Source organism: Cryptotermes secundus, unplaced genomic scaffold (assembly GCF_002891405.2).
Source record: "Cryptotermes secundus unplaced genomic scaffold, Csec_1.0 scaffold330, whole genome shotgun sequence".
NCBI lineage: Eukaryota > Metazoa > Arthropoda > Insecta > Blattodea > Kalotermitidae > Cryptotermes > Cryptotermes secundus.
Window position 1 is genome coordinate 1448376 of NW_019734317.1, and position 18999 is coordinate 1467374.

The window sequence follows — 18999 nt, forward strand, 5'->3', positions numbered from 1 at the left end:
CTTTCATTAGCTAAATATAAATTTTGTCTATCGGCAATAATTTTTCTTTTATTCGCCTTCAAAAAAGGAAGTTTCTGCGCCCCACCCTGTATGATATATATGCTACCATTCAGTTCAGAATCTGTCATCTTCCTGCCTTTGATCTAAAAACCTAAAGATTAAAATACATGACTGTCATTGAAGGGTAGCATCCTCTGGGATGTGACACTGCACTCCAGTAGAAGTTCACTGACATTTCAGCCGGAAAGTACTGCCTCCTTCTACTAGGTTGAAGAATAACCAAACAAGCGCAAGCAAAGCAACCAGCAACAGGAAATCAGCAAATTGAGCGATCTCATCCAAATTGGGAGAGAGAAAACATCTACTAGACTACATATCATCACATACCAGGAGACAGTCAATGCTGTGGTAAATCCAATATAATTTATTTATTGTTTATTATGGATGTGAAACTTGGTCCCCTCCCACCCCCAAAGAAAGTACTGAGAAGATACATGAGGTTTCAGAATAAGAATAACATATTTATATACTTGTAGCTCAAGCCAACTAGGAGGCTGGTTGCGAGTGCCATTATTGAATGTCCTCTTCAACCTGTCCTCACAGTATGGTGCATATCCTGGTGGGCCTTCACGAATGAAAGCTCTCAAGTGGTTGACAAACTTCTCCGATGGGGCAAAACAGCCAACACATAAAGACAGCAAGATCCAACCACGAGCATGTGATGATTTGGATGGGTTATTTGTCAGTTGTTTACAGATCTGACAGTAGATCTCATCCCTGTAAAACATAACACACAAATCTAACCTTGTATAATACCCAAGATAAATTCCTCAAGCATACCAATTTCTTTTGTACAGGAAATTTATCTGAGCCATGTCAGTCCACATGGCTAAAATGAAGGAACATATTGCACTCCTAAGGTGGAGTGGGGATTCTCTTATATACTACATCATCAAAAGCCATACTAAAACTCTGCACATAAATATAAGAGGGAGAGTCAAATGAAAACGTAAATATTTTTTCCATAATATTGTCACGTGTTGGGTGTATAATGCGACAAATAACTTCACGCCTTATTTGATATAGCGAATTTATTGCACATTTGCTCTTACAATCACACAATTTACAATCTGACAATTACTGCCATTGGCAGTATCACAAATACTGTACTGCAATTAGCTGGAGACTGACTGGTAAATAGAGAACTCGAGAACTAACTGCTAGCTAACTCGGAGCTAACTTGAGAACTAGCTGTGAATAGCTTTTGCTGCTCGTTATTTAGCCCTGTTCCGGACAACACAGAAAACAGCCACATAGTAGGCATCACTGTTGCCTGGTGCCGTGTTGCTAGCAACGTTGTTGGGAGTTGTTTACTGCTACTTAGCAACTGCGGCGTCCCGTGTTACATCACCGCTGTTGACTCGCGTTGCATAGCGACCAGTATGCTGGGACTCGGCTAACTTCGGCTCTGCTCGGCGCGTCACGGCTGAGCAGGGGGGAGGGGCGTCATCCATAGCGCAACACGTCACAATATTTTGATCAAAAGCAGCATACAACTGTATCATTTTTCTACATAGTCTCCACTGCATTAGATACTGGCCCTCCAGCACTTACAAACTGCAAGAAAAATCTTTTGGTCATGTGTGCAGTCACTCATGCACCACTTGTTGCACCTCTTCATCAGACCTGAAAGTCTTTCCTCCCCTCACCTTTTTGAGTGGTCTAAAGGTGTGGTAATCACTGGGGGCAAGGTCTTGAGAGTACGTGGAAGACACTTGAAGTGAAGGTCACCAATGATTGCAACCACTGCACGGGGAGTATGGGGCCGAGCATTGTCGTGTTGCAACAAGTACTCAGAAATACACATGGTTTGGATTTGATTGCAGGCCAAAGATAATTCCCAAGATGTGTATATGGCACTGATGATAGTGTTCTCCCTGGGCATTGTAACGCCGTGTCTGCGTTACATCAGAGGGAGTCCCCCCTTTACTACCTTCCCCCTTCCACTGTTCCACTTCCTGGTTCCGGATGCCTGAGGTCCAACGCGAGTGATCCATTCTGTTGTGGGAGCTTGAACTGTTCAGTCGATTCACTCTTTTCCTGGTCTGTACGATTTTGATTGGTTTATTGCCAGAGGCCTATTATCTCCAGGGACTTACATTGTATTTGCATTTAGTATTTAATATATATTGTCATTTGATATATTTGTTATAGTGTCTTTGATTTGGTATGTCCTACCCAAAAAACAAATTTCGGTCTTCAAGACCTTTTCACGTTTCAGCATGTAATGCTACAAAATGATGCCTTGTTCAACCCAAAAGAGAGTCATCATAACCCTCCTTGCAGATCGCTGTGTGCGGACTTCTTCAGTTTGGTGAGGAGAGATGGTGCCATTCCTTGCCTGCTTTCTTGGTTCCCAGTTGGTGGTAGTAAACCCAGGTTTCATCTCCAGTAACAATTCTCACTAGGAAACCATCACCTTCTGCTTCAAAGCACCACAAAAGTTCTTGACATACATCAACATATTACTGTGTCAATTCTGGAGTCAGATGCCATGGCACCTACTTTGCAGACGCCTTGTAGAACCGGAGAACATCATGGGTGATGTCATGTGCTGAACCATGACTCATGTTCAGAAGAGTGGCTATGTCATTCACCATCACTCAGCGATTTTCTGTCATGATGCGTTCAACTGCTGCAATCAACTCTGATGTCACTACCTGATGTGCCTGACCTGGTCAAGGAGAGTCTATCACAAAACTCACACCATTTCAAAACTTCCTACTCCACTCATACACTTGCTGGAGTGACAGACATGCAACAACATACTGAACCTTCATTTGCCTGATAATTTAGATAGGTTTTATTTCTTCACTGCTCACAAAATCATATAACAGAAAGACGCTCCATTTTAGTGCATGTCTCTGGTGAGGTGGGCATTTTCATACTGCTACCATGATGTCATGGGGCTCATCTACACCATACTGCCACCTGCAGGACACTCTTTAAGTCATTGATAATGATACTGTCAAATTACAGAACAATGGCATGGCAGTTAGAATTTCTATCACTGCTTCAAGGTTTTCATTTCCCCTTTAACATGTTCACAACCAATCATTCTATTTATAAGTTACACATTACTGTTAAAAATAATACTTCAATACCTCCAAACAATTTAATCTCTAACAACAATATACATATTCTCAGAATCTGTAGTTCACTGAAATTCAAATCAGGCATTAACATAAATCACTGTTTTGCTCAAATACTACGAAATACTACAATTAACCACAACTTGATGAGATGAAATTAAGCAAGATTCCAGACAAATTACCTGAGTTCTGCACGAAGAATTCCATGTCCAATAATAAAGTGCAGTTTCTCAAGATTTGAGGTTGGCCGAGATTCAAGCCATGTCTGATAGCTGTCTGCAGTGTACTCATCATCTTGAAGTCTCCGCCTTACATCTTCTCCCAGCTTGTTCTTACGTTTAAGAGTCAGAGACACTAGTTTGTGCCTGATTGAGCGAGGCTTCTGCTTCAAGAATGATTCCTATAAGAAATTAATGTTGTGTTACTTCCTCTTCCTATTTCAAGTCCCCTTGCAAGGGTTAAGTACATGTATTGCTACACGAGACAATGATTCTACATGCACAGCTTGAGTGTCTGGAGCACATAATAACCTAATCACATTGAAGAAGATCAGTCAGCAGCCTAGTAACTTCAAGTGATCTACCAGTACCAGTTCTGAGTGAAGAAAATTATTACTCAAGAAATTAGAAAATAAATAGTATAAACAGATGCAAAAGTATAGCATTTAATTTGGAATACAAAATATTGTTCATGTAAATCCACTAAAATATGCTAAATATATTATCCCCAAATTAAATTCAGCATTCTTTGCCATGAAGAGAGTGTAACAAAACATTCATTGCTTCATTAATTACATGCAAGTACCATATAGAACTCGCCTCATCAAACTGGCAGAGTGCCCCTGAGATGAGGTGGCTGGCTAGGAATGTGCTTTCTGGACCAGCCACAACTTCAAAACCTTAACAGTACTGTGTGGTGAGATAATTAGCCAAAAGGGAACTAAAGAAAGCTGCAGGGATTCCTAAATCCTGGGGACATGTTGAGAAGATGTGGCATGGAGATATTCAGTTCTGTTGTTTAAGTATTTTTAAAGTGGGTTAACTTCTCAGAAAGTTTGTTCAATTTAAAAACATGTTGTTGTCTTAAGAATGTTAACCAGATTCTACATGATAAATGAGTAATATCTGTTAAAATCTGTTAGATGGCAGAGTGTAATTTATTTAGATGGAAAGGGAGAGTTACCTTTCCCTTATAGCCTCAGTTTTCAACCTTCAATCATACAACCCTACCTTCCTGATGTCTCACTCTACATATTCCTTTCCATCTTTAATACAACTCTGTTCACAGTCTCTCCTTAATTTAAAATAACATTAAAATAACAATCAACTGCTACATGTTTTGGCCTTACTTGGCTATCATCATGCAAACGTTCACTTTTTGAAACAGCCACATGGCACTAGTTCTTAAGTCAAAATATTTCAATGCTATTGCATTTACGTCATTCACACTAAAATTCATCAGTGTTTTTGTGTTGTTTTATGTAGCCCTATGAGCAACGGCATGGTGTTACTGATACAAAAGTGCCATACACTGAAGTAGTGAGAATATACATATTAACAGGGCACATAAAAATAGCAACAATAAGAAATGTACCAATTTAAATAACACTAAACAGAAGAATCAGCCATAACTATATCAGAACATTTAAAAAACTTCATGTAAAAGTAATATTTGAAGGCCTAACTCACTGGATCCAGCCCCATCATTTGTGCTTCTTGAAATTCTTTACTACGAATAAAATTCCTTCCTAATGTTGCTGTTACTTTGGACATGACAGACGTATTATCTCGGTCCATGGTGTGGTATCGAGGTTCGGGGAAATCACCTGTGAACCTCAAGATGGTAATCCACAATGCCTGTGCAGCCTGCAATGCCAAATCATAATTTATAAAGATATTTATACTTTTAATTAATCTCAAAGTTTATGAAGTCTTGTAATATTCTCATACATTTTTCCACACAAAAGAATATTTTGTTAAAATACTTCAGCATTTCACAATTTAAATGCAAGAAACAGAATAGATATTTATTAGAGATACAATAATAATAGTACATAGAAGGCTTTTTGGCCATATCTTAATATAGAAGAGTCTACACCCTCAAGACCAATACTAAGAACACCATATTTTGGACAAACATCAGAGAGAGTATGAAAATAACAACAACAAAAAAATATATATAAATAAATTAAATTCAGCCTGGTTGTTTGTCACATTCTTGAATCAATGTACATCAAATGGGAGTGTCAGTCTGATACTGAGCAAATCACTTTCCAAATCAATGTCAAACTCACTTCAGCAATATTAAAACCCAGTGAAAATAAAGTGGGCATGGTTTAAGGACAGAAAATATTTACCAATTGATCTCCCTGTGTGTGAAGGGGCAGCAATGGGTGTTTCAGTGGTTTTCTAGAATACTGATGTGTAATGTTTCCTTGGAAATATGTTGCTGCAAACTTCTGAAACTTGAATTCAGATAAATCCTCTTCATCTTCAGGGACTGTCTGCATGGGACTGATGATTTCCTGCTGGTCAGGTCTTGGTGCAGGTAGATCCTGTGAACACACAAAATACTATGACATTAACCCAACAGTCACAATTTGTCAGTGTTGACCTGCTACTGCTCTCCAGATATCAGCGTAAAGGATCAATACAGATTGTAGTCTTCTGGAATGTGATGTGTGTGTGTACCTTGCAGACAGAAGCCACAATCTTCAGGATAGAAGAGTGACCTAACCTAAAGATGAAGGCAGCCAGTTCCTGCAAATATGCTGGTGTTTATCTACCAAACTATATGGTTTCACATCACAGAAGACTGCAGCCTTAATAATCACTAGCATCAGAACTTGAAATCTCTCACACAATGCATGGTCACATGTATGTACTTGCCTGAATACTGAGTACATATCATGAACCAAGTAAGTTTTCTGTCGCTGTCTTAACCCAGTGCCATGCTCTAAATACTGCATGACATACACTTATCTGGATGACACTGTATAATTTATTGGCTCTGAATTATTAAAGGATCAAAATCAAAATAATGTACTTACTGGGCAAGAAATGCAGAATAGCTATACAGTGATTAATTGTAATTATCAAGTATCAGATTTTAAATCTTTGAACCAATTTTCTGTATGTATTTTAAATAGGCAAAATCAAATAATATGCTAATGTGTTATTCCAAGATGACAGGTTAACAAAGAAAGGCTGTAGATGTAAGTGGCTTAGAACGGAATCCAACAGAAAGATTATGTGAACACAATGATGAAGGCTCAGGTTCCATAAAAGAACTAAATTTCATGATCAGCTGACTACCAACTGCTCAAGAAGATATTATTTTACTTCTAAAGTAAAAAAATTAATTTTCATAATCCACATATTTCTTGTTCTCCTTTACATTACTGACATCATGTACACTTTGTGATACCTTCATTACTGAGTATTTATTGATGTGGTCTTAAACTGTATCAATTAAAATATTGTCCTAGCCTTCTAACATACCATTCTCTTCTTTTTTATTCATTTCCCAAATCACAATATCAGCATCAATCAATGTCTTTAATTTTGGTCCTCTTTCCCATTAACTTCAGCTTAACCATACTGACATTAAACACTGAATTACACATATAGAGGTTCAATGTACCAGGCTACAGTGGTTTTACTGTTACTATTATTATTAGATGGAAAACTGATTTCGTGCAGTAGCCAAAATGTTATTTCATATTCGTTACTCATGGAGCTGAGCCAATTTTGCAGCTACTCATGAATTTCCTAGCAGTTTATGGAACCCGAAGGTTTATTACTGTGTTCACAAGAGCCCTCCAATGGTCCCTATCCTGAGCCAGATCAATCCAATTCATACCATCCCATCCTATCTCTCTAAGATCTATTTTAATATTGTCCACCCACATACGCCTTGGTCTTCCCAGTGGTCTCTTTCGTTCTGGCTTTCCCACCAATATCCTATATGCATTCCTCGTCTCTCCCATTCATGCTATATGCCCTACCCACCTCATCCTCCTAGACTTGATCAATCTAATTATACTTGGAGAAGAGTATAAGTTATGAAGTTCCTCATTATGCAGTTTTCTCCAACCTCCTGTCACTTCATCCCTCTTCGGTCAAAATATTCTCCTCAACACCGTTCTCAAACATCCTCAGTCTATGTTCCTCCCTTAGTGTCAGAGACCAGGTTTCACACCCATACAGAACCACAGGCAAAATTATAGTTTTTTATATTCTAATTTTTATGTTTCTGGACAGCAGATGAGAAGACAAAAGGTTCTGGACTGAATGGTAGCAAGCATTACCCGAGTTCAAACGCCTCTTAATTTCCTCCTGAATTAGGTTTTGATTTGTTATTGTTGTTCCCAAATATCTGAATTGTGCCACATTTTCAAAATACCTGTTTCCTATCTTTATGTCATGATTTTGCCCTGCATTTTGTGACAAGACAGCAACATATACAGTATGCGCCAAAATACACAGTATTGAAATGAAAAGATGTCTTGTTGATACCACTCTCTATTCATGTGAAGACCCCTTGCATGACAGAACCTTCTCATATCCTGAAGAAATGGTTCGATCACCATGTCCCTGTAAGAGCATTGTCTTCCTCATTTTCAATGAAATAGGGGCCTAATATACCGTGTGCTGAGACAGCACACCATATCATCACACGTGTACTATGTAGCAGTTTCTGGATGATATCATCTGGCCACTCAAAACCAAGAAAGAGAGTTGTCTGGCAACCACTTCCATATAAGTGGAAATAATACTCAACTATGACTACTTTTTCCTCCATCATGAGACCCATTACCAACAACAACTGCACAATACAACTTCTTTTTTACTACTGGGAATACATGTGGCTGCATCTATGCCTCGTCGACAAACGCACATGCATGTTCAAGATGCCCAAGTTTCAATATTGCATTTTTTGGGGCACAGTGTACTTAGTTTTCTCTGTGTTTACTTCTAGACCAACCTCCTTAACTGCATCAATTAAAGTTCGTGTTTTTTCCTTTATGGTAGCTGTTATTTCATATTAAACATAAAAAATATATTTAGCATTCAGGATTGTACAGACTGCATGACCAGTACATACCATGAAGACAGATGTCTCTCTGGTTGGAGCAGGAGCCTCACTGGTAGAATCAGGTAAAAAGTCAAACATGGCTTCCACCAATTTACTGTCATCCACTGGTTCATCCTGCTTCTTAGCTGCATCATTAATCAGATTCTTCTTTATCTCCATGCGGCGGCGTTCCTCCATCTCAAGTTCTATCTCCTTGCGCTCTAATTCCATCATTCGCTCCTGCAGAGAACGAATGTACAAAACTTAGAAGGGAAGAATATTGTTAGATATGCAGCACTAGTTAATGCATGAAAATATCAAAACTGGAAGAGGCCAGTGAAATTGTGATACAATGAATGAGCGGTGAATATTTCATTTCAGAGTTCCCAGATTGCAAGAATTACGACAATAAGAAAAACTTCATATGAATGTTCAATCTATGTAGGATTAAAACCTAAGACCAAGTAAGCCCAAAATTAACAGCCATACCATTAACATCTATAATGTGAATATTGAGTAGATCAATGAAAAATATATTGCATTAAGTGCCATACTAATTATATTGCTTCTCAGAATACAACATATTTGTCAGTTTGGATTGCTACACATAAATCTCACCATCCTGTATGCTACTATCTACATGTGGTGGCAAGGTTTGCATACTCAGATCGCCTGAACAGCTATGCTAGCAGGAGTATAAGCACCTGGTAAGGTCATTAATGCCAGACAAGTTAAAAAGAATGGGCTAGAAAACAGGTTACCCCTAGTCCTACTGATTTGGCAGCTGAGCATGAGGCTATAAGACAATATACATAAGGAAACCTAATACCAGATGCCAGAGAGAAAAATGGCCATCTGTCATACAGGAGATCAAGGTGCTTTGAGGACCACAGAACCAACGAGCAAGTAAATGTAACAGTCTAACTGTGGTAGAGACAAGAAACTGTCATGAGCTATAATGTTCATAGCTGAAGATTAAATAGCAGACATAATTATTACTTTTATCATAATAGATAAAATTAAAAAAAAAACAATAATTTTTGACAAAGAAACTGGAGCTAAAAGGGTTACTAATCAAGAACACAGTGTTTGGTTACAAAATTCACCAACTTAATACATAATCTATCATGGCATAAAATATTGCAACAGGAGGGCTGGAAACTATCCACTGCTAGGCAGAGGCAACCTAAACATGGTTCTACAACAACCACAACATGTTTTCATGGCAACAAATCAACACAAAACAGAAAAATGTTGAATGCTATGTCTTCTACACAGTCCATGCCATAGCTATACACATATAACCAGCACAGACAAGACCAAACCATAATAGTGTACATGAATCAGGAAACTGAAATCATACACCCAGAAGTATCAGACTCCTCCTTTCATCAAAGAGGAGGTTCCATTTCAAAATATGCAGAAGTCTGGAGGGAACGAAACAATGGTTATGGTTCCCAAACAGGACCTGAAACCAAGAGTGACTGTGCTGCAAGGGCTAGAAGAAATTTTATGGAGCCAGCCAGCGAGTCAGCCACCATCCAGCGAGGATGTGGGCAGGGAAGCCACTACCTAGCAATGCCTAGTCAACACACAGAAGCCTTCATGTTTGCAGGAGCAATTTGTAAAGTGCATAGGTTAACAACAGTCTTATAATTACCTGTAGTTACAAGTTGTAGATATTCAATAAATCCAATTACCAATCCAAACCCTGTATCTAGTCACTAACATGTGACAATATTATACTGAGTTTAAATATAGTCTTACCCTGTAATTTTGCTCAGCAATCTCTTTGGCTCTCTTGTTGCCAGCTTCTTTCAGTTCCCTTTCTTCTTTTTTCCTTAACCTCAGTGCTTCTAGATGATGCCTGTAATCATACTGAAAAAGAAATAACATTATATTTCTAGACAAATTTACAAATGGAGGAAAACACAAATAGCTGCAGAAGATTGATGAAATAATTACCTTCAGCTTCTTATACCTTCTCTGGGCTATCATGCAACGTACATGGGCTTGAATCTTTATAATAGCCCACATCTTTTGCTGATACATCCTGCGTACAAGATAACCACGAGCACGAGCCTAGAACACACAGAAGTGTCAACAGAAACAAGTTCCACCTGGACAGAATGCAATGAAACCCATTTGTTTCATAGCCATAATCTTATATACTGTCATGACGTTAAGCATAATAATATGACAGTAAACTACTTGCAAGAAATTTACACCCACTTCCATTAAACTCTGCTTGGAATGTTTCAGACTGCTTCTACTTACAAAGAAAAAAAAAACTGATTTTTGTTATTTAACGATGCTGTCAGTATCATGATTATACGACATTGGAATAAAATAAATTAGGGCTTATGGTCCTCCACAGAATATTAAACAGAAAAGTTACGGTAATGAAAAACTTGTCATGCCTGTTGCATGCAGTAAAATCACATACATAATTACAAATTTCCTTGAAACAATAGAAGAAAGCAACAGATAATCTATGGACAATTAAACAGTGCATAATAAATACGGCTCAAATTAATTACACACAGCAAAACCTGGCATAGTAAAAACAAGCAACTGAAGAGCAGGGAATGAAAGCAAAGTTTACCAGAGTAAGAGGCCTCTCTGTTTTGTTTCTTTCTGTGTGCTCCAACTTGCCAAATTATAGCTCTATGAATGTACAATGGCTAAAGTTCAAAACATTTTCACTACTGTTTCAGCCTATTTATTTTGACTTTGTTAATCACCACAGAATTTTAGCCTACTTTCCTTATTTTGAAAAAGTAAAAGCAGGCTTATGACATCACCTTGCTGTCTGTCTCTCTATCCCCCCCCCACCATATAAAATTCTGAATGCCTGAACCATTTTTCTGAAATTTGGCATGTATATCATGGCACATTAGCTCATCTCTCAACAGCATACTTCATAAATCCTTCTTATCAGTCTGTGTACATGTGCATCCCCCATGGCAACATCCCACATAGCACGCTGTTTCACCGGTCTTTCAGACAACACTCACTCCTAAGTGAATATCACATTGCTGGCGACGCTCATATTTATACAGTACTCAATGTCCAACCCACTTGCAGATCATCACGTGCGCTAACAAATCAAATTGCTGGCAGCACTCGTATTTAAACAGTGCTCGATGTCCAGCTCACATTTAGATCATAATGTGCACTAGCCAATCAGTGCTCACAATCGCAACTGCAAGTTTCGCTCCTCCATTAAGCATGGTATAAAAGGCGGAGCAGAAAGCTCACAATCAGCAGTGAACACACTCAGTTCAGAGCGATCAGTCGTCAGGCATCAGCTCTTCACTGCGACCAGGCATCTGAAGTAGTAGCCACAAGTCTCCAGCGACCAAGCAGCGAAACCAGCTGCTGCAACTCCAGCAACTGGCCAAGGCAGCTGTTTCTACCAGTGCACGCAGCACTACATCACCGTCCAGACAGGCCAGCTGAACGGCCATAACACTCCACCTACTACAGAGGGGCAAAATCTGCCGGCACACTCACGGTGGAATGAACTGCCCTTAGAGGGCCAGCCAACTTTTGAACATTCCACATATATTCTGTCTTCTGCTATTCTGTGAATTCAGTTTATATGATTTAATATATACAATTGTTACAGTTTCACGTGGTTGTCATTTAGAACATCGACAATCCCACACCCCCATAGTTGCTAGGCAACAGCTTGGTAGCCATATTCCTGTGGCAATGAATGCACACAACAGCTGAAGGTGTGATTCTTTTACATGATCTGTGTCACACCACAGGGGAGTCTGTGGGAATGTCTATGTATCCCCCTGTTACTGCTATGCAAGAGTTCAGTAAACATGTTCCTGTGGCAATGAAGAATTATTGGAGGTACCATTTTATATGTGGTCTAGGTTGTATCAAAGAAAAAGTGGATGACTAGTTCTTACTGGAACTTCTTATTTAATATAAAACCACATTTTGAATATCAGTTCTGTGTCCTCTTCTCGTGGAGAGGATATGAAGAAATTTTTATCCTCTTAGACAGTTACTCTTGTATCCATAGAAATCATTTACAAAACATTGTAGTTTTACATTTAGAAAACAAGGAAGACCAAATAAATGCCTTAAACACGATGTCACACCACTGATAAGTAACTTCAAACTTAATTTTCACTATCACTGGGAAGTGCTGATATTTTAAAAACTCAACTCACAATCTAAAATGATCTTACCTCACTCAAAATTTCTTACTCACAAATAATAAATACATTACTGCCATGCAGAAAATAACATAATTTCTGAAGGAACTAACCTGCAGTCCAACAATGTGACCACGCAGATGCCTGAAACGATGTGAGAGAACTCGGGAGCGAATCAAAGCTTGCAATCTCATGTAACCAACTCGCATCCTCTGGTATCTCTGACGCTGTGCATAACCCTGCCAATACTTCTGAATGATCATTGCTGCAGCCTTCATTCTTAAAAATCTGCAAGAACCACATATATTCTTTTAATGACATTGTATTTTAGCTTGGTTGATACAATGGAGATTTCTAGAAGAGTACAGGAGCAAATAATGTACAACTAGTCCCATGATTCATAACTTATCATCTTATAGCATTTCCTCAAATGTAAGCTTCAGAAACGGTGAAATATTACAGCTTCATAACATTGAGAAAAAGATGAGGTATGTGAGAAGGAAGTGTGATTTCCGACTCTTTTTTGGATAATTTATATCCACAATTTTGGTCCTGGTTGTGTAACTGCTGTATTTTCCTATGCCTGACACATTCAAATGGCTTCTTATTATTGCTAATTTATCATAGGACAATATGCAAATTACCAGCTCCTTGAATGTACTGACTGCAATAAGGCAGCCACTGCATAACATATTTGAAAGGAAAAACTCGACTGACAATAATGAATTACTCTTAAGACAGCTTCCTCTACTCCACTTGCTTTCAATTTTCTGTAAGTGCTACAAAGCACTCTTGTGTACTGATAATGCTCCAGACCTCTATTCAGGACATGCTTGCTTTGAATCTTGGCTAGGACACCAGCTGTCCTGAGTGAGATTTTCTGTGGTTGTCACCAGTACCTCCGGGCAAATTCCAGGTTAGTACCAGCCATGAACACTTCCTTCTAAATACTTTACAATTTTTTATTTACCAATCAACCTACCATTCAACACTGTGAGATACTGACAGCAACAGAAAATACACCACAAAAGAACCTAGAAGTGCTGTTCACATTAAATGTCTCAGAATCAGTCCGTTTCAACATAAGGAAGTGGAGAATACAATAATGGATGGCAAATGCATGTTAAAGCTCACCAACACTAGCAGCCACTACTGGGATATTTAGATCAACATGTGACAGCAAATGATGAAGATACAGAATTTTCTGCAAGGCTAGGTTTCATGGGAATTTAAAAAGAATAAAGAAAATAATAAATAATGTGCAATGATGTCTACTGCAGACATATTTAGCTGGTTGCTCTCAAAGGCACCAGTCATTCTGCCCAAAACCTAAGCTCTGAAGCCAGGATCTATGGGAAAAGGAGCAACAAAGAGTGTAATGTTAAAGATGGAGACAATGAATGCTGGCAGGAGACATGGGAAGATGGAACAGCTGTTCAGTAACATGTAAGATTTGAGGCTTTCACGGCGGTGACTATGAAGAAANAGCAGTAACATGTTTCTAGCAGTGCAAATCAGCAACTGTATCATTGCTGAGATTCTGAAAACATGCATACAAATTCAGTGTTATGAGTGGAAAATAGTGACTTCATATTTATATCAGATTTCTGACAAACATACATGCTCTAAATCCGTAATTCCTAATCTTGAGACAGTACTAATCAGAAACTAACTGCATTTATTTAAAACATATATGACTTGGCCATAGAATAATGATACCGAGGAGGATATTAGAAATAAAATTTAAATAAAAAGAGATCTGAGATGATGCAATAAAAGATGGTTTGGCAAAGTAATAGAAGACATCAAGAAAATATAAGCGAGATGACAAGAACTTGAAAAAGAAAGATTATGGAAAAACAGACTATTGGAGACTTTCCATCCACTGACCTACATAAAACATAACTCTAGAATAAAAGAAACAACTATTACCTTAGCGATATTGATTCATTTACAAGACCAAAAGTTCTAGAGTTTAATAGATGCAGTGGCATTGTGTAAAATGTAGAGTTGCTACTGAGCATAAATTTTCATTGGTTAGATACTTCCTAACAAACTACATACATAAACAATTCATCATATGCAACCTGACTCAGGAGGAAATTAAGAGGAGATTGAACTCAGGTAATGCTTGCTACCATTCAGTCCAGAACCTTTTGCCTTCTCGTCTGCTGTCCAAAAACATAAAAATTAGAATATACAAAGCTATAATTTTGCCTGTGGTTCTGTATGGGTGTGAAACTTGGTCTCTGACATTAAGGGAGGAACACAGACTGAGGGTGTTTGAGAACAGGATGTTGAGTAGAATATTTGGACCGAAGAGAGATGAAGTGACAGGAGGTTGGAGAAAACTGCACAATGAGGAGCTTCGTAACTCATACTCTTCTCCAAGAATAATTAGAATGATAAAGTCAAGGAGGATGAGGTGGGCAGGGCATCTAGCACGAATGGGGGAGACAAGGAATGCGTATAGGATATTGGTGGGAAAGCCAGAAGGAAAGAGACCACTGAGAAGACAAAAGCATAGGTGGGTGGACAATAACAAAATGGATCTTAGAGAAACAGGATGGGGTGGTATGGATTGGATTGACCTGGCTCAAGATATGGACCGGTGGAGGGCTCTTGTGAACACGGTAATGAACCTTCGGGTTCCATAAAATGCTAGGAAATTCTTGAGTAGCTGCAGAGTTGGCGGCTCCTCCAGAAGGGCTCAACTCCATGAGTAAGTAAATAAAGGACATACCCCTACCACATATGGTCACAATAAGTCACAATAGCTGTTGGCTGAAACTCCAATCTTATTTTGGTGTAATTACACAGGCCCTTATACTGATAACACTTCAGCATATGAATCAGTGACAAAAAACATATGAACACAAATAATTGAGAGTTCTTTCACTGCATATGCCTCTCAGTTTCTCCCTCTTTCCCTTTTGTCCTACCTGCCTATACCCACAAGCCTGCCAAAAGGCATCAGAAGGTTCTCACTGCCATATTTCATGAAGTGAACAAGCGTAAATGCTTGTATGCAATACCCAGAAAGCCACTGATAATATATATTTTGGAGGAAAGTACATGAAGATTAGGCAATTAAATATTTATATTCATTTGTGACTAAATTATGTGGATAAAAATACAGTACTTAACTATTTTTTTAATTACTTAACTAGAAGTACCAATGCATAAGCAATGAGAATATAAAGAGTATGTGTATGTTACCTTCTCCTGTAAACCCATCCACGAATTGAACGCTGTAAGATGAGGATTTTACGAGTAAGTACACGATCTCGCTCCTGCTCCAGAAACAAATCATGGGCATCTTTGAGGAACACTTTGGTGTGGCCCAGCTGGTAGTCAGACCGCCCAAGAACAGCCTGACAAATCCTTGCTGTAGCAGATCGGCAGTCCGTCTGTACATAATTAATTAACATGTCAAATCTTTGTTTCAAAAGACCATATGCAAAAATAATTCATATGTACGTACAGCATCTTCTGAATGAATACTAAGATTAAAATGTACTGTATATGATCTAACGTAAGAAAAAGTTTTATTTTTGTAGTTAAATATTCAACTATACAACCACTATTTCAACTGCAACTGGAATTAGTGGTTTAAATAAACTTATGAATCACATCCATGTGAATTATGGGTACCTTAAATCATATGACAGAAACAAATACTAATTAACAAATTGCAGCCCCCTGTACCTACTTACACATTCAAATACTCTCCACAGAATTTTGCTCTTGAACACCTTTACTTTTTTCCTTTATCAAAACAGTCAAAATTGAACCTTCGCATATTATAAACTTTGTTTCTGAAAAAGAAATAACACAGTTTTCCTACTAAAGATTTTCTGCCCCAACTTCCTAACTATACTGCTGTATAAGCAATTTAAAGAAAAATTTATAAATACAACAAAATTTAGATATTTATTATTTATATTATAATATTTTTATATAAAAATTATGTTTCAGTTTATCACCTTATGTGATGGTGGAATGCCTGAAATGAGGAATCGGTACCTCTCTACAAATTCTGTGAAACTGTGTCGAATAGGATAGCCTGCACGGCGAATTCGGATTGTTTCCATCATGCCAGAGTATCGGAGTTGGCGGCAACATAGTCCTCGATCAAACATCTGTGCAAAACATAAAAAGCACTTTCAATAGCCAAGAATTTGTCATTTTCCTTCTGATGAACTGAAATCATATCAATTATATCATATTATGAAGGAAAACTCTAAAATTCAGGCTGAATTTCCCATTCCAGTATCCCTGTAAAAAGCTTGAGTGTATTAACTACTGGACAAGGGTAACCTTTAAATTTCTCACTGTAAAACGACCAAATTTTACGTAGGTCATACCAAAAGTCATGAGCAACTTTTTTTTGCATGCAACCTGGGAACAGCAGATGAAAGAGTATGGTGGTAGGTGGAACCAGCTGTTGTGTTAACCTTGAGTGTCTTGTGATGTTAACAGCTTGCATCACATGACTAGTATCACTCCTAACAAAATGGCCGACAACCATATGTCGTTTTGCCAGCGTGCTGTCATCGAATTTCTTGTGAAAGAGGAAATCCCTGCTGCAGAAATTCACCAGAGACTTCAGCGTGCTTATGGAAGTGTGTGCATGGGTGTGAGCAGTGTTTGAAGATGGGTGAAACATCTTAAAGATGGGAACACCAGCATCGAGGATGAGCCTCGGAGCGGTTGTCCTTGAACAGCCTCAACTGAACACAACAAGGAAAGAGTGGATGAGATCACTGAAGATGACGGGCGTGTGACTATGGACACAATAGCCTGAAAACTTGGAATAGAGCACAGTGCAGTACAGGAGATGATTGAAAGCTTGGGCTATAGGAAAGTTTGTGCTCGTTGGGGTCCCGCTGTTATTGACCGAAGACCACAAAGGTCAGCTAAAAACCATCACCTCAGAACTGCCACAGAGATATCGACACAAAGGCGATGATTTTTTGCTGTGTATTGTGACAGGTGACGAAAGCTGGTTTCACCATTTTGAGCCTGAAATGAAATGACAGAGTATGGAATGGCACCATTTGCATTCTCCATCAAAAAAGAAGACAAAGACAGCGCCATCAGCAGCAAAGGTGATGGGCACAGTCTTCTGGGATGCAGAGGGGTTTATTCTGGCCGAATTCCTGGAACCTCGGCAAATCATCAATGCTGCTCATTATGTCCAGACGCTGCACAAGCTCCGTCGTGCATTGCGCAATAAACGTCCATGACGAAACATCATCATCCTGCATGACAACGCTCGCCTCACATTGGAAGCAATTGCAAAGATGGGGTGGGAAGTTCTTCCACACCTTTCCTACAGCCCTGATCTGGCACCCTCCAACTACCATCTTTTCAGATTTGTGAAGGATCAGCTGTGTGGACGTTTTGAGACAAGGGAGGCAATTCAGAAAGCAGTGTATCAGCGTCTTCGGATAGCTGGAACAGAATTTTACAGAAGGGGAATTTTCAAACTCCCAGAACGCTGGGACAAATGTGTACAAAGAAGTGTCGATTATGTGGAAAAATAAAGAAAGGTCTGTAGATTGAGGTGGTGTATTTTGTTTGTCAATAATAAAGAATGTTACTTTACAAAAAATTGTTGCTCATGACTTTCAGTACGACCCTCGTAAATTTAATAAATTACAAAATGTACACACAGTGTAACAGTTATGGGGCTTTGACTCCCTTTTATTTAATTGATTTTAAACCTGTAGAACAAAAAAAAAATGCACTGGTCCTACACTTAGTTCAAAATGTGCACAATAATGCACATAGATCTTCATGTATTGCATCCATTATTTCCATTCATTTTTCTGTGGTGGCAAACTGTAGTAAAACTTCCCAATATCAAATATCACAACCATCATTTTGAGAGTTTTCCAGCTGTCACATGTCATGGGACACAGACTGGCATAGCAAAGTTAAAAGGCACATTCTTTGCAACTGCAGTTCAAACATCACTAGACAAGTACATATATAAATCAGACAAAGGAGATCCAGTGCCATCAACATATGCAGAATCTGAGCCATAAATGACTGAAGAGTAAATATGTATTAGTTTTCTTACAATTACATTTTCAGATATGTACTGCACATACATACAGAATAAATGTTCATTTTCTTAATATGCTGTTTCCTTAAGCACTATTTTTTTTTGCCATAACTATCCACTGAAAAGAATATATGTGTCAAAAAACATATCATACCCAAGTACTGCTAGACTTATATTGTTTTCAATTGACATGGAGAACTCAAGAACATACTAATTATTAAGGCAGCGAGCTACTCTGGAAAGTTTTTTCAGGGAAGAAGGCCATTCAAACTTCTTAAGAGAAAACATTTTTCAAAAAAGTATATAAAATGAGTATAAAATTAATTTTAGTCCCAAATAAAATACCCAAAATAAATATTAACTGTTCAGCGTGGTTTGACGTGTATGTTTCGTCAGGTATTTAAATCGTCTGCGGGGGTTCGACGTCTATGTTTCGTCCAGCTGCACACCTATGTTATAACGCCCATAATAATTGATGGTTTTGCTGTAGATTGTTAGATTTTTCGCTGGCCTGTTGTCA

The 18999-nt window shown here is 38.4% G+C and overlaps 1 protein-coding gene across 1 annotated transcript in view; it reads right to left on the minus strand.

Moving 5' to 3' along the window:
* LOC111868553 (myosin-VIIa) overlaps nt 1-18999 on the minus strand; it is a 109994-nt gene that overhangs the window by 37534 nt on the left and 53461 nt on the right. The window contains exons 14-23 of the mRNA XM_023859298.2: nt 16393-16548; nt 15626-15816; nt 12520-12694; nt 10194-10310; nt 9996-10106; nt 8259-8468; nt 5509-5706; nt 4841-5017; nt 3335-3552; nt 531-777 (exon numbers count right to left, since the gene is read on the minus strand). Of these exons, the coding sequence (XP_023715066.1) occupies nt 531-777; nt 3335-3552; nt 4841-5017; nt 5509-5706; nt 8259-8468; nt 9996-10106; nt 10194-10310; nt 12520-12694; nt 15626-15816; nt 16393-16548 (1800 nt within the window). The remainder of the gene's footprint in view (nt 1-530; nt 778-3334; nt 3553-4840; nt 5018-5508; nt 5707-8258; nt 8469-9995; nt 10107-10193; nt 10311-12519; nt 12695-15625; nt 15817-16392; nt 16549-18999) is intronic.